This window comes from Heptranchias perlo, chromosome 28 (assembly GCF_035084215.1).
Source record: "Heptranchias perlo isolate sHepPer1 chromosome 28, sHepPer1.hap1, whole genome shotgun sequence".
Classification (NCBI taxonomy): domain Eukaryota; kingdom Metazoa; phylum Chordata; class Chondrichthyes; order Hexanchiformes; family Hexanchidae; genus Heptranchias; species Heptranchias perlo.
Window position 1 is genome coordinate 30271456 of NC_090352.1, and position 12544 is coordinate 30283999.

At 42.3% G+C, this 12544-nt stretch overlaps 1 protein-coding gene across 5 annotated transcripts in view; it reads left to right on the forward strand.

Annotated features, from left to right (window-relative positions):
• Window positions 1-10353, forward strand: part of vps53 (VPS53 subunit of GARP complex) — a 188242-nt gene extending 177889 nt beyond the window's left edge. For 3 of the 5 annotated variants that reach the window (XM_068008319.1, XM_068008321.1, XM_068008323.1), the window contains 2 exons: window positions 2012-2116; window positions 5102-10353. In XM_068008319.1, coding sequence (XP_067864420.1) covers window positions 2012-2116; window positions 5102-5272 — 276 coding nt within the window. In that variant the 3' untranslated portion in view covers window positions 5273-10353. The remainder of the gene's footprint in view (window positions 1-2011; window positions 2117-5101) is intronic. The other 2 variants (XR_010968530.1, XM_068008320.1) reach the window with 2 other exon arrangements.
• The last annotated feature ends 2191 nt before the right edge of the window (window positions 10354-12544 follow it).

Here is a 12544-nt window from a genome sequence, read left to right on the forward strand (position 1 = left end):
GACTGAAATTTAGAAGCAGCTGTAATTGGCTCTCTAATTGACCCTGGGAGTTTACAAGCCTTGGATTTGTCCACTTACACCACTTCTCCACAGTACTGGAGGAGTAGCCTTAAAGAGAACAGGCCCAATTAAACGCAGCTTTCTCTTATTGGCAAAATATCATAACCATATTCCAGACCACAGCCTACCCATGAGGGAAGTTCCAAAAACTAAAGATTTGTGAGTAAAGTGTACTCAAGACGGTCATTATCCTCGCTTTAAAAAAAATGAGCATTTTTTTTTATCATTTCCCTTCTTCTTCACTGAAGCACTAATACTCGTGCTGTTTTTCAAATGCAATAAATGGAAACCGTTTACATTTCTGGGATTTGTTTGCCTGGATGCACTGAAAGCAACAGCTGCGAATAGTTGTTTTTAGGATCTCCATTGACCTCTTTAAATGGAGCATTTTACTTTGAACAGATCAAGAGATTCTTTCAGTGTGGAGCTGGAAAAGCCCCAGCTGTAAAATAAATTCCATTATATCCATATTCTAGATTGGCTGGTAATGCACTCCTAATTTTGGCCAGATTGCTGAGAGAAGGCACTGAGCAGAGGCTGATCGATTCTCCACAGGGAGGGAAGAAGCATTGTCCCAGGGCATTCTTGTATTGCTTTTGGTGAAAGCCTGGGAGCAAGTTTTCCACACTGTCCGCTACGGCTAGAGCAAGGTCAGAGGATTACAACGTAAATCTCTCTGGTGAAATTGTCACTCTTCACCTAACCATGGATCCATTTAATACCTTTAAGAAATGTTATGAGCCAAACATGTGTCTTAGTGAATCATTGTGGCTGCCATCTTTGTACAAGAGAGGGTATGCACTATTTCTTGGTGTATTCTGTTGTACGATGTAATGGCATTAAATAAAAGTGCCAAATATTTGAAACAGGTTTGAAACCTTGTAGATGGGATATATTTATGGATAAAATAAATGTTAAAAAAAAAACAATTGCTGGAATCAAAAACAGAAAATACACAGATCTGTCTGCATCTGAAAAGAAGAAAGACAGGTTAATGTACTTTTTCTCACTTTTCAGATACTGATGAACCCACTGTGTGTTTCCAGTATTCAAGATTGGAAATTTTCCCAGCCAGTGTTTTACAATGGCACTGTTACTCAGGGCCCTCTAGGTGTGAGACTTCTGCCCTTGAGTTGAAAGGCTTTTCAGATGTCACTCCTTTAGGCTGCCGAGGTGTATGTAACATTAAAATAGGATAAAGATCGGACTTAATGATCTGGCTTCTAACTTGCCCTCACTGTTAATTCTCGACCAGCCCACTAAGCATGACAATGGACCACTTCCATAATTTCAAGAAGAGAAACAACTGACAAGACCAATCATGCCCCATGGTAGCATATACTGGGACAGTGATGAAGCGCATTGAGAAATCCAGATCCACTCAAACTATGTTCCCCTCCTGACTAAAGGAGGAACCTCAACAATATTTTAAGGGAAGAAATAGAACCAGGATGATGTGATTTGAGGGGGGGGTGGGGGGCGCAGGGAGAGGACGGTGAAGAGCGGCGTACGTATTGAAGAATTAAGGGAACGAGCAGAATTGCTGTATCGTATGCTTCAGATGAGGCATTTAACCAAGACTCCGGCCGCCTCTTCCTTTGGTACAGGTGGATGTTAAAGATCCCATATTCAAAGATGAACAAGGAGTTTTGTTGTCTTGGCCACCATTCTTCATTCAACTAACACCATAAAAATCAGATCAACTGTGCATTTATCTCAATTCTGTTTGTGGGATCTTGCTGGGTGCAAAATGGCGACCATATTGGGCGTGATAAGGCAATATATAAATGGGAGTATCTTAATGGCATGAATGAGACATTGTATGTGACGTGCTTTCAGAGATGTGATATGGTCTTATGTAAATACAAGTTTTTTTTAGTAATTCAAGTATTCAAAATGATGAACTCTCCCTGACCACATTTTAACTATCGAATTTTCCTCGATCCTACAGGTGGTAATGGCTCCTCACGAAGCATCTGTGGTGTTTGTCGATAATTACATCAAACTCCTGGCTGATTGTAGCACGGACACATTCCAGAAAGTTCTTGACATGAAGGTGAGATCTTCAGAAGTATATCTGATAAATCAAGGTGTTAAATTAAAACCTCAGTATTGTGTTCACCTCAGCCTTGAGCAGGGCAGCAAATAGCAGGATCATGGTCTTAGAAGAAACACCCTGTATTGTTGAGATGAAAAGGAAAACCATGAATGCTGAAAATTCACAGTAGGTCAGTCATAAGGATCATAAGAAGTAGGAGCAGGAGTAGGCCATACAGCCCCTCGATCCTGCTCCGCCATTCAATCAGATCATGGCTGATCTTCAACCTCAACTCCACTTTCCCGCCCGATCCCCATATACCTTGATTTCCCAAAAGTCCAAAAATCATCTATCTCAGCCTTGAATATACTCAATGACTCAGCATCCACAGCCCTCTGGGGTAAAGAATTCCAAAGAACCCTCTGATGAAGAAATTCCTCCTCATCCCAGTCTTAAGTCAGCATCTGAAAGAGTGAAATGAATTAATGCCCAGGATGGGACCCTTTATCTGAAGCCACCCAAATGTAAACCTATCTTTCTGTTTCAGATGCTGGGCACTCACAAAATTTTGTGTTTTAATTTAAGGCCTCGTGTAGTGTCAGAGGCTCAGGCCCACCAAACTGGGTACAGTAGTACAGTGGTTATGGTACAGGATTAGCAACCCAGAGGTTGAGATTTCAAATCCCACGATGGCAAATTGTGAAATTGGAGGAAATGCCATCAAAAAGCGGATGAGCTAATCCTTGAATTGGCCAACGACATCCACAAGCTGCAAGCTGCGACGCAGCTGCAGTACATAACAAGTCAATGAAAGAGCAACCCTGGACAGTCTCGAATGCATAATGAATAAAGAGTTGTGGAGGACAGTCACAGGAGCTCCGACAATAGTCGGCTGATGAAGATGAAGATGATGATGATGATTCTGTAGTTTCGCTGCCCCACCGTAGCTTCCCAGAAGCTGGAGACTTCTCAGTGCTGTCCTTCAGCCAGTTGCTGAGAGATGTCCCTCTTGAGCTCCTCTCAGTTTCTCCCCATGGCAACATGTCGAAGGATGACAAGTGCAACGGCTGAGTGCACTGGATACAGCAAAGGCTATGGGCCCTGACAACATCCCGGCTATAGTGCTGAAGACTTGTGCTCCAGAACTAGCCGCGCCTCTAGCCAAACTGTTCCAGTACAGCTACAACACTGGCATCTACCCGGCAATGTGGAAAATTGCCCAGGTATGTCCTGTCCACAAAAAACAGGATAAATCCAATCCAGCCGATTACCGCCCCATCAGTCTACTCTCAATCATCAGCAAAGTGATGGAAGGTGTCGTCGACATTGCTATCAAGCGGCACTTACCAATAACCTGCTCACCGATGCTCAGTTTGGGTTCCGCCAGGACCACTCGGCTCCAGACCTCATTACAGCCTTGGTCCAAAAATGGACAAAAGAGCTGAATTCCAGAGGTGAGGTGAGAGTGACTGCCCTTGACATCAAGGCAGCATTTGACTGTGTGTGGCACCAAGGAGCCCTAGTAAAATTGAAGTCAATGGGAATCAGGGGAAAACTCTCCAGTGACTGGAGTCATACCTAGCACAATGGAAGATGGTAGTGGTTGTTGGAGGCCAATCATCTCAGCCTCAGGACATTGCAGCAGGAGTTCCTCAGGGCAGTGTCCTAGGCCCAACCATCTTCAGCTGCTTCATCAATGACCTTCCCTCCATCGTAAGGTCAGAAATGGGGATGTTCGCTGATGATTGCACAGTGTTCAGTTGCATTCACAACTCCTCAGATAATGAAGTAGTCCGTGCCCTCATGCAGCAAGACCTGAACAATATCCAGGCTTGGGCTGATAAATGGCAAATAACATTCGCGCCAGACAAGTGCCAGGCAATGACCATCTCCAACAAGAGAGAATCTAACCACCTCCCCTTGACATTCAGTGGCATTACCATCGCCAAATCCCCCACCGTCAACATCCTAGGCATCACCATTGACAAGAAACTTAACTGGACCAGCCACATATATACTGTGGCTACGAGAGCAGGTCAGAGGCTGGGTATTCTGCGGCAAGTGGCTCACCTCCTGACTCCCCAAAACCTTTCCACCATCAAGTCAGGAGTGTGATGGAATACTCTCCACTTGCCTGGATGAGTGCAGCTCCAACAACACTCAAGAAGGTCGACACCATCCAGGACAAAGCAGCCCGCTTGATTGGCACCCCTTCCACCACCCTAAACATTCACTCCCTTCACCACCGGCGCACCGTGGCAGCAACTCGCCAAGGCTTCTTCGACAGCACCTCCCAAACCCGCGACCTCTACCATCTAGAAGGACAAGGGCAGCAGGCACATGGGAACAACACCACCTGCACGTTCCCCTCCAAGTCACACACCATCCCGACTTGGAAATATGTAGCCGTTCCTTCGTCATCTCTGGGTCAAAATCCTGGAACTCCTTACCTAACAGCACTGTGGGAGAACCTTCACCACACGGACTGCAGCGGTTCAAGAAGGCGGCTCACCACCACCTTCTTAAGGGCAATTAGGGATGGACAATAAATGCTGGCCTTGCCAACGACGCACACATCCCATGAACGAATAAAAAAAAAGTGGGTCATTACCAATGAGAATTCACTATCTACCATTCAGTTGCAGTTTACTGGAGTATTACAGCATTACCCTCTAATTACACCCTCCTTAAGTCTGTCGTACTACAATAAAATCAATGCAAGTGAATTATTTAAGAGCCCCATTTTGAAATCAGAAGCAATTGAAAATCAAACTAGACTTTTAACTGTTGACGTTCACCAAATTGTAGCTTTGGGGTTGAGATATGGATTTACAGGTGCAATCACGGAGACAGAGATAACCAGCAGCATTAAACAGGGCATGGAATAAGGAGAAGAATATGACTTTCTTCCAGGTAAATCCTAAGTACCAACTAAAAGGAAGTGTACCTGTAAATTATGAGGAGTGGTTGTTTTACTCCAAATCCCCCTTCTCTGCATTGCAGGGTCTGAAGCGGAGTGAGCAGAGCAGCATGCTGGAACTTTTCCGACAGAGACTACCGACCCCTCCTTCAGGTGGAGAGAACAGTTTAACAACATCGCTGTCTGCCCCGTCCCCTGAACAGGAATCTTCCAGGATCCGTAAACTGGAGAAGCTCATTAAAAAGAGACTATAAACGAAGCACAACAGTGGCACAGATCAGGCTTTGTAAGATAACCTTTCTATCTGGTTGCCAAACTGGCAACGGTCCTTCCTTTCCCCCTTCCTCTCTTTCTCCTCCTCGTCTCAGTCGCAGGAGCAGTAGCCACCCTGTTTGTTTTGCTTGTTTCTGGAGATGCGAATTCACAATTGTAACTACAGTAGTCTTTCTGGCTGAGAAAACCTCCAGCAGACTAGAGCTTAGAGACAGCTGCAGACCTTATTGTCTAATTTATGTTCTAGTAGTCTGGTTGGGAGTCAGAAGTCTGAGCTGCCCTAAGCGATATCACGCTCTGACATTGCATGGGAGGCTTAAATCCACCTGGACATGTATAAAAAATTGTAATTAGCAACCTTTTTGTGAGTTCTTTGTCATTAGCGTTTCGCACAAAAGATAGTTTTATGTTCCTTATGGGCCTAAAGCAGTCATGCAGCTACAGTCACCCATGAGGTAGAGGCAGCAGGCAATTCAAACATAAATAAAGGGGAACATTTCTTACCAATGGCGTAATCACCCAGCAGTTAACTGAAACTGTAAAGACAATGCCCACAACTCTTTAGGACTTCTGTTGAAATTGGAAAGATCCCATTATGACAACAGACTTGACCGGATGGAAGTTGTGAAGAAACACTTAATGCTGGTCACTGAGGTTATGAAACTCAATTTGTTCCACTGACCAGTGGTGCAAATTCACTTTTTCAAAGAGAAGATTACACAGTTAACATGTTGAATGTTGAAGTTCTGCCACACCCTGGAGTGTATTTTCTGTAATGCACTCCAGAAGCCTTCAGAACATTACCAGGACTTTGGGTTTAGTAACCATTTATTAATGGTGAGAGTAAAAACTGTCTCCGATCCCCTTACTGTAATGCACACTTACTGTGTGGTCCCAAAGACCTCATAATAGAGGACTTAGTGTATCCGCAAAGTAATTGTGTATATTTTTAACTCCTTTTGTTACAAGGGAACATTAGAGAAGTATAAAATATGCTGAAGATTTATGAATTCCTAATACTCTTTAAATGAAACAAATCAAATAGGGCGGCCCAGTAACTTGAGCAGTTGAGGGTTTGATTCACAAGTGCAATATCATGAGTTTGTGTCCTGACTTAGTTTCTGATTTGAGTGAGAGTTATCAGATCTTCGTTAGTGCATTAAATGAAATCCCATTCAGAAGTGATCCTGGGAGAAGGGCAGAAGTTTGAGATGCTGTTAAATTAGTCTCATTCACAGATCAGCATTAACACTGGCTATTGCATAAAGGACTGGGGGGCACAAGTGAGAGCACTCTTATTTCACCTCTCGGTCTTCGGTTTGATCTTGAACAGTGCTTGGATGAAAGTCCTCAGTGACTGAGAGTGAGAAGTGATATAAATTTGGGCAGTCTCACAGTAGGTCCTAGTAGGTAGGAGCTTCAGCCTAAACTGCCTGACAATATTGGAAGATTCAAAGGTCAAAGAAATGGCTAATGTGGGAGATGGAAATGTCACTGGTGTAGCATGGATGCTCTTTTGAGGTGGGATTAAGGGACATAGTTGGGAAAGAATAGTGGAAACTGTACCTCACATATCACTCATACTTGGTCTGATTTGAGAGTGATTGTTGCTGATGCTGGGTTCAAACATATAAAATTTCCCTGAGTGATGCATTCCTGTCACTTTGAGAGCACCAGCTGTCAAATGTGCAATTCCCCTTTCACCATAAAACAAACCTGCATGGAGAAATCTGAATCCCTCCCAACTGGTCTGATCTTCCCAGTCAGGGGGACTTTCTGTTATGAGGAGAAAAAGGCCATTTTTAAAACTGCTAGGTTGTATTTTCTGGCTTTGGTGTAAAAATGCTACTGTGGCCCTCATGGAATTCATAAAAACATAGTACCATTATCAGAACAGCTTTACCTACATCAACATGTGAAGGCTACACTTATTCAAATGATCTGCTAAGTCAGCATGTTAGCGTTACATTTCTACTTTTCTGTGCTTAATTCAAATTGGACAATTCAAGTTTTTTAGTGCAAAGATGACTGAATTATCAAGAGTGTTCTGTAATCCCCCTGTGATTACACAGGCAACACTGCTTGCTGTTAATGTTGAGCAATTGTGTCAATTCATGCAACAAACTTAAAAGACATGGGGCTATATATAAAATTAAAGATAGTTTCTGATAACTCATTGGTATAAACCAGTAAACAAAAAATGCCATTAACTTTATGCACACACAGGCAAATATACTCGATGGTGTCTTTATTGTTTCATTTTTACACTAATTTTTTCCCCTCCCTTCCTCACTAACGCTTGCTGGGGTACAGTTCCACAGGCACCTGCAGCCTATCAGTATCTTGATCAGTGACTATCCTTTATGTATGAGTTCCAGACAGTGTGTGTTGGCAGGTTGTTCTACCACAGGGACCATTACAGCCAAGCCCCAATCCTACCTTCATCCCACTTTATCCTCACCTAACGTCCAAAACTATACACTTTCCAACAACAGGGGCAACTGGGTAGCGATCAGAAGTGGAAACCCTATGATATTTTTCTCTCTCTCTCTCCGCCCTCTCCCTACCCCCAATCCAGAGTCTTGAGGCCAATTGTGGTGGCCCAATTGTGATTCGGTGAGATGAATTAACTGAGCACAGCCCAGCAATTGAATCTGGGTCAGGAATTCTAAATCTCTCCAGCATACTTCTGCATCCACTGGGGCATCAGGGGAGATCCTTACAACTGTTTTTTAATATTTTAGTTTTTAATAAAAATGTTACCAACAATAGAAACTTGAATTAAGTAAATTCAGTGACAGCACTTACTTCATTGGCTGTGAAGAGCTTTGGGACGTCATGAAAGGCACTGTATCAATGCAAGTTCGTTCTTTCTTAATGGGTCTGTTGAATGTAGCTTTCAATCATTTGCCTTTCATGTCTAAGTAAAATTATGTGCTTTTGTTATTTTGTGTAAGAATAAGAAACTTGTCTCTTTAACTTAAAGAAACACAATGAAGTTAAGCAGATGACCATTTGGTATTTGTGAAGTAACCTGTCCTCATCCAGTACACTACAAAGTGAAGGGGTATCCACAACCAATACCCAGAAAGGTGGCTGCAGGGTTGAATGCAATATTCTTAGCTATTTTTGTTTTCACAACCTTTCTAAAGCAAAACATTTTGACCTTGAGGTAAAGTTAACAACCCAAAAAGGGGCTAAAATGGTGAAAGACTGTCTATACCCAATGTACAAAAACACAGTGAAGTCAGTCGAGGCACTTAGCTGCATCAGTACTTTGGCCATGACTGGAGGAAGGAGATAGATTGTACATCTTGCTTTGTGTCCCAATGTGAAAGAAAAGCCCCATAAGACAACACAATTTAGAATTACCTGTCTCTCCACCACCCCCTGGGTTGGATTATTTAAGGCTGGGTTTATTTAAGGCTGGGTTCTTTCACAGAACTTTCATGTGCTTGTTTTCAGGATGTAAATTTTCTCAATTACTTATTTCTGATTACTGTCCAGTTCCACAACAACTTTGGATGTGGGTGTGCAGGTCACAGTTACAGAACAGTCACCAGTTTGAACCTTGTGTGATGCAGTAATGGGCTTGTGCACTTTTGGTAAATAAATGCACTGTTGGAGCTGTTTGCTCACTACTGCATCATGTCAACTTGTAAGTATATATTTGTCACATTTGTCAGTGTTTATTTGTCTCACTGTGATATTTAGGGTTGTGCCAATTAGCTGATTATAACCAATTTTAATATTAACACAAACAACCAATTAGAAATGTAAAGAACTGATTTAATTAACAAGTCTCTGAGGCAACCAAAATGGGTGGAGAGGAGTAATAACACTCTTGATTTCAGTGTTCAGATCCTATTACTGATAACACTGCTACTGTCACAAAACATTATTGCCTTGAAATTACACAATATTAGCATACAAAATAATTGACCCCCCTGCATGAAATTCCCTTATTTGCTATTTTAACTGTAGTCTTACCCGTTCACTTTAAGTGAGTTAACGCCTCTTGAAATCGCATACGAAGGAATGTCATATGAATGGATTACGCATCTGTACTCTGATATGGCACTGTATAATTTCAAGACCTTTGATTTTTGGTCTGTAAATTAACAGTTCTGGGCCCTTAGGCTAGTTGACTTTGGCTGAAGAATATAATCAAACAGTTCAACATGACCAAAGCCACATTGAATCAGGGAGCTGCACCTCAATTCTCTGGTAATCATTTGACTATTTTTTTGCTAACAACTCTTGGCACAGCCCAAATGACGTTTTGTTGGTTGACTTGAGCAATTCTAAAACAAAAAATGGTTACAGCATGTTATGTCCATCTACCCGCGCGCCCCCCCACTCCCCAGCACAGAGCTTGTTGGTTCTGCAAAGTGGTCCTGATCTTTTGAGGGTTAGGGCTTATGGTTCGAATGTAAAATTAATACTCGTGATTGCTTTGTCAGGAATGCACTGTGAGCGATACAGACCGAAAATGGCACAGGTCTGATTCTGGATCTTTACTGTGTTAGTTGATCTCAACCAGGGCAGCACTTGGAATGCTACAAGTGCTCAACCCTAGGTGGAGGAGCAGAAGAATCAACCAGAGCGCATGCTCCTGATCGCTGTGCACTGACCTGTGCCGGAAGGAGTGAGTGTGTGTGGATATCAAAGTGAGGACAGCATGCCCTCAATGGACAAGGACTCTCCCAGTGCTCACTATCTAGAATCACGAGTGGCCACTTGGGTGTGGTACCAGAGAGCCACAGTCACCTATTGAGCTGTACCCCAGCAAGAGTCAGCATCAAAAGGGGATTTTAAAAAGCACAGATGCTGCCTTTATGAAGGGTTCGACATTATATAGAAAAGGTGGAAGCAACAAATGGGGGAGGATGTGATGTATATATTTTCATTTAATGATCTGGACTGTAACATTACATTCATATTCTTAAGGATAAATGTAAAACTGTCTGAGATTAAAGCTTCTGTAATACGTGTCTTGTAAAGGGACTTTGTCTTGGCCAGCTTGTTAAATACATTTTCAATAAAAAAGACGTGACTGGAATTTCATTATTTCCTCAGTGCTTTGTCGTGGCCATGCTTTCATTGTTTTATAGTATGTCCTACTGAATCTTTAACTGTGGTGCAAAGCTGGACAGTGAGACAAACTCCATTTTTCCCATTTTAAGATGAAACTCTAGTCCACAGCCTGAAGTATGATAGAGTACTGGTGTTAGTGAGTTAAAACAGTGGTTCTTGCTTGTTGCTAAATCCAAAACTGGATAGGGGCAAAGGGCACTGGGAATGTGGTGCAAGATCTGAGGGGGTAATTTTACAATATTGCGCTGCAGACTTGGAGCCTGGGCGATTGGAAACGAATATTAGGAATGCTCTCCACAATTTTGTGTCAGTTGAAATTAATGGATGGAAAATTGCGGGGGGGTGCAAGTGCCATAATTCCCAATATACAGCGGTCCCTGGCAGGCAATGCTCAGAGTGGGGAGTGTGATTTTTAAAAATTGTCCTTTGATATTCTCTTTCTTGCTGAAAATGAATTTTAAGATCTTAATAACCTTGTCATTTAAAACCTGCGATTCACAAGGCGCAAGAATGGAAAAAAAATGCACCTCAGTTTGAAAAACCAGATTTTGTCCAGTGTTCATTTTGGAAATTTCCAGACAGAAAACCAGACCGTCCACTTCAAAACTGGACAGGTGGCCATGCTGGTTAGAATAGCATTTTCCTGTAGATTAGGAGCTTAAATGGAGCCTTGAATGATAGGCTAAAGAAGGTCTCGTTCTTTGACAAACTGTTTTAAAAGGCTGTCTCTAAATTTTTCCCTTCCCACCCCAGTCTGGTCCAATGCATAATTTTGTTGTGCTATGGATAATCAGGATCCGTTTCATTGATTTATTTGTGAAAATAGGGATAACTAACCTGTAGCACGGTTTCTTCAGTAGATACGTAGATGAAAACATTAAGTTGCAGCATCCATCTACATTTAAGATGTAGTAACCATGGGAACACAACCTCCAAATTTCCCTCCAAGTCACACACCATCCTGACTGAGTCAATATTCTGAAACTCCTTACCAAACTCCATCTTGGGAGCACCATTCTGGGTGGGAGTGTGTGCTTTTAGAGAAAAACTTGCATCTGAGGGCCGTACTTGATAATTTACAGAAATCCACAGCGCTAAACAACTCTGAATGTACACCAACTGTCATTTGGAAAAGTGGAGAAGAACAGGGTAGGGGAATGACCATCTGGCAGAAGCATCTGTTGTGAGGTTGTGGTTGAAGATGTACTGTGCTATACCTAAATAGGAAATGCTTGATGTGGTCATTCAGTGCAATGTAAAGTGAAAAAAAAAATTCCTAGCACTGTTATACCTTGCCATGAAAATCACTTAATCATGTGAAAGAGTTGGTTTTTCTGCTTCAGTAGCCCGATCTGGTTAATCTTATGGCTAATTCAGACAGTTGTGTTCCTCACAAACATCTACTTAACATAACCATTCATATTCCAAAGGGGGAGAAAAAAAATGGTTTACCAAGGGAATGTACATAGACACCACAGATGGCTATAAGCTGAAAAAGGAATTACTCTTTTTAATTTGGTTCTGGCAGAAAACATTTACCTTTGAGCTACGTTTATCCCAGCAATCAAAGGTAATTTCTGGATTAGGGCTCAGCAATAGAATATAGTCTAAATTTAAAGATAGATTAAAATGAAGCGTTCCAAGTGGATTAGTGGAGTTGAAAAGTGAAATATAACATTTTAATTCTATGAGGCCCCTTTTTTTTCCCACCTCTGAATCCAGCTCAACAATAGGCACCAAAGATCTCTTGTCTTTGCTGCTTTGTTTATGCTGGGTTGGATCCAAAGTGGACTCTCCAATGGAAGCACTGAGCTCAATAAATCTACTTCTGCTGGGCTGAATTTTTGTTCTTGGGGCTGTGGGTGGGTTTGTGACCATATCTAACCAGGCTGCCTGAGGTTCCCAGTTGTCTGATGAGTGTTTCTGTCCAGCGCTACCTCGTTGGTGAAATGCTACCTGATTATATTAATCTTCAGCACTGTCACTGGGTGCAATGTAAAGTAGAAAAGAGATCCATCTTCCAGGACTACCCATCCTCATGGTAGAAAACACCAAAATACTTCCACTAACGTGAAAAGAGCTTTGGGTAATGGGATGTGTTACAGTGGTGCCCAGTTGATCAATAACGTATGCCTGTACTTCATCCCAAATGAGCC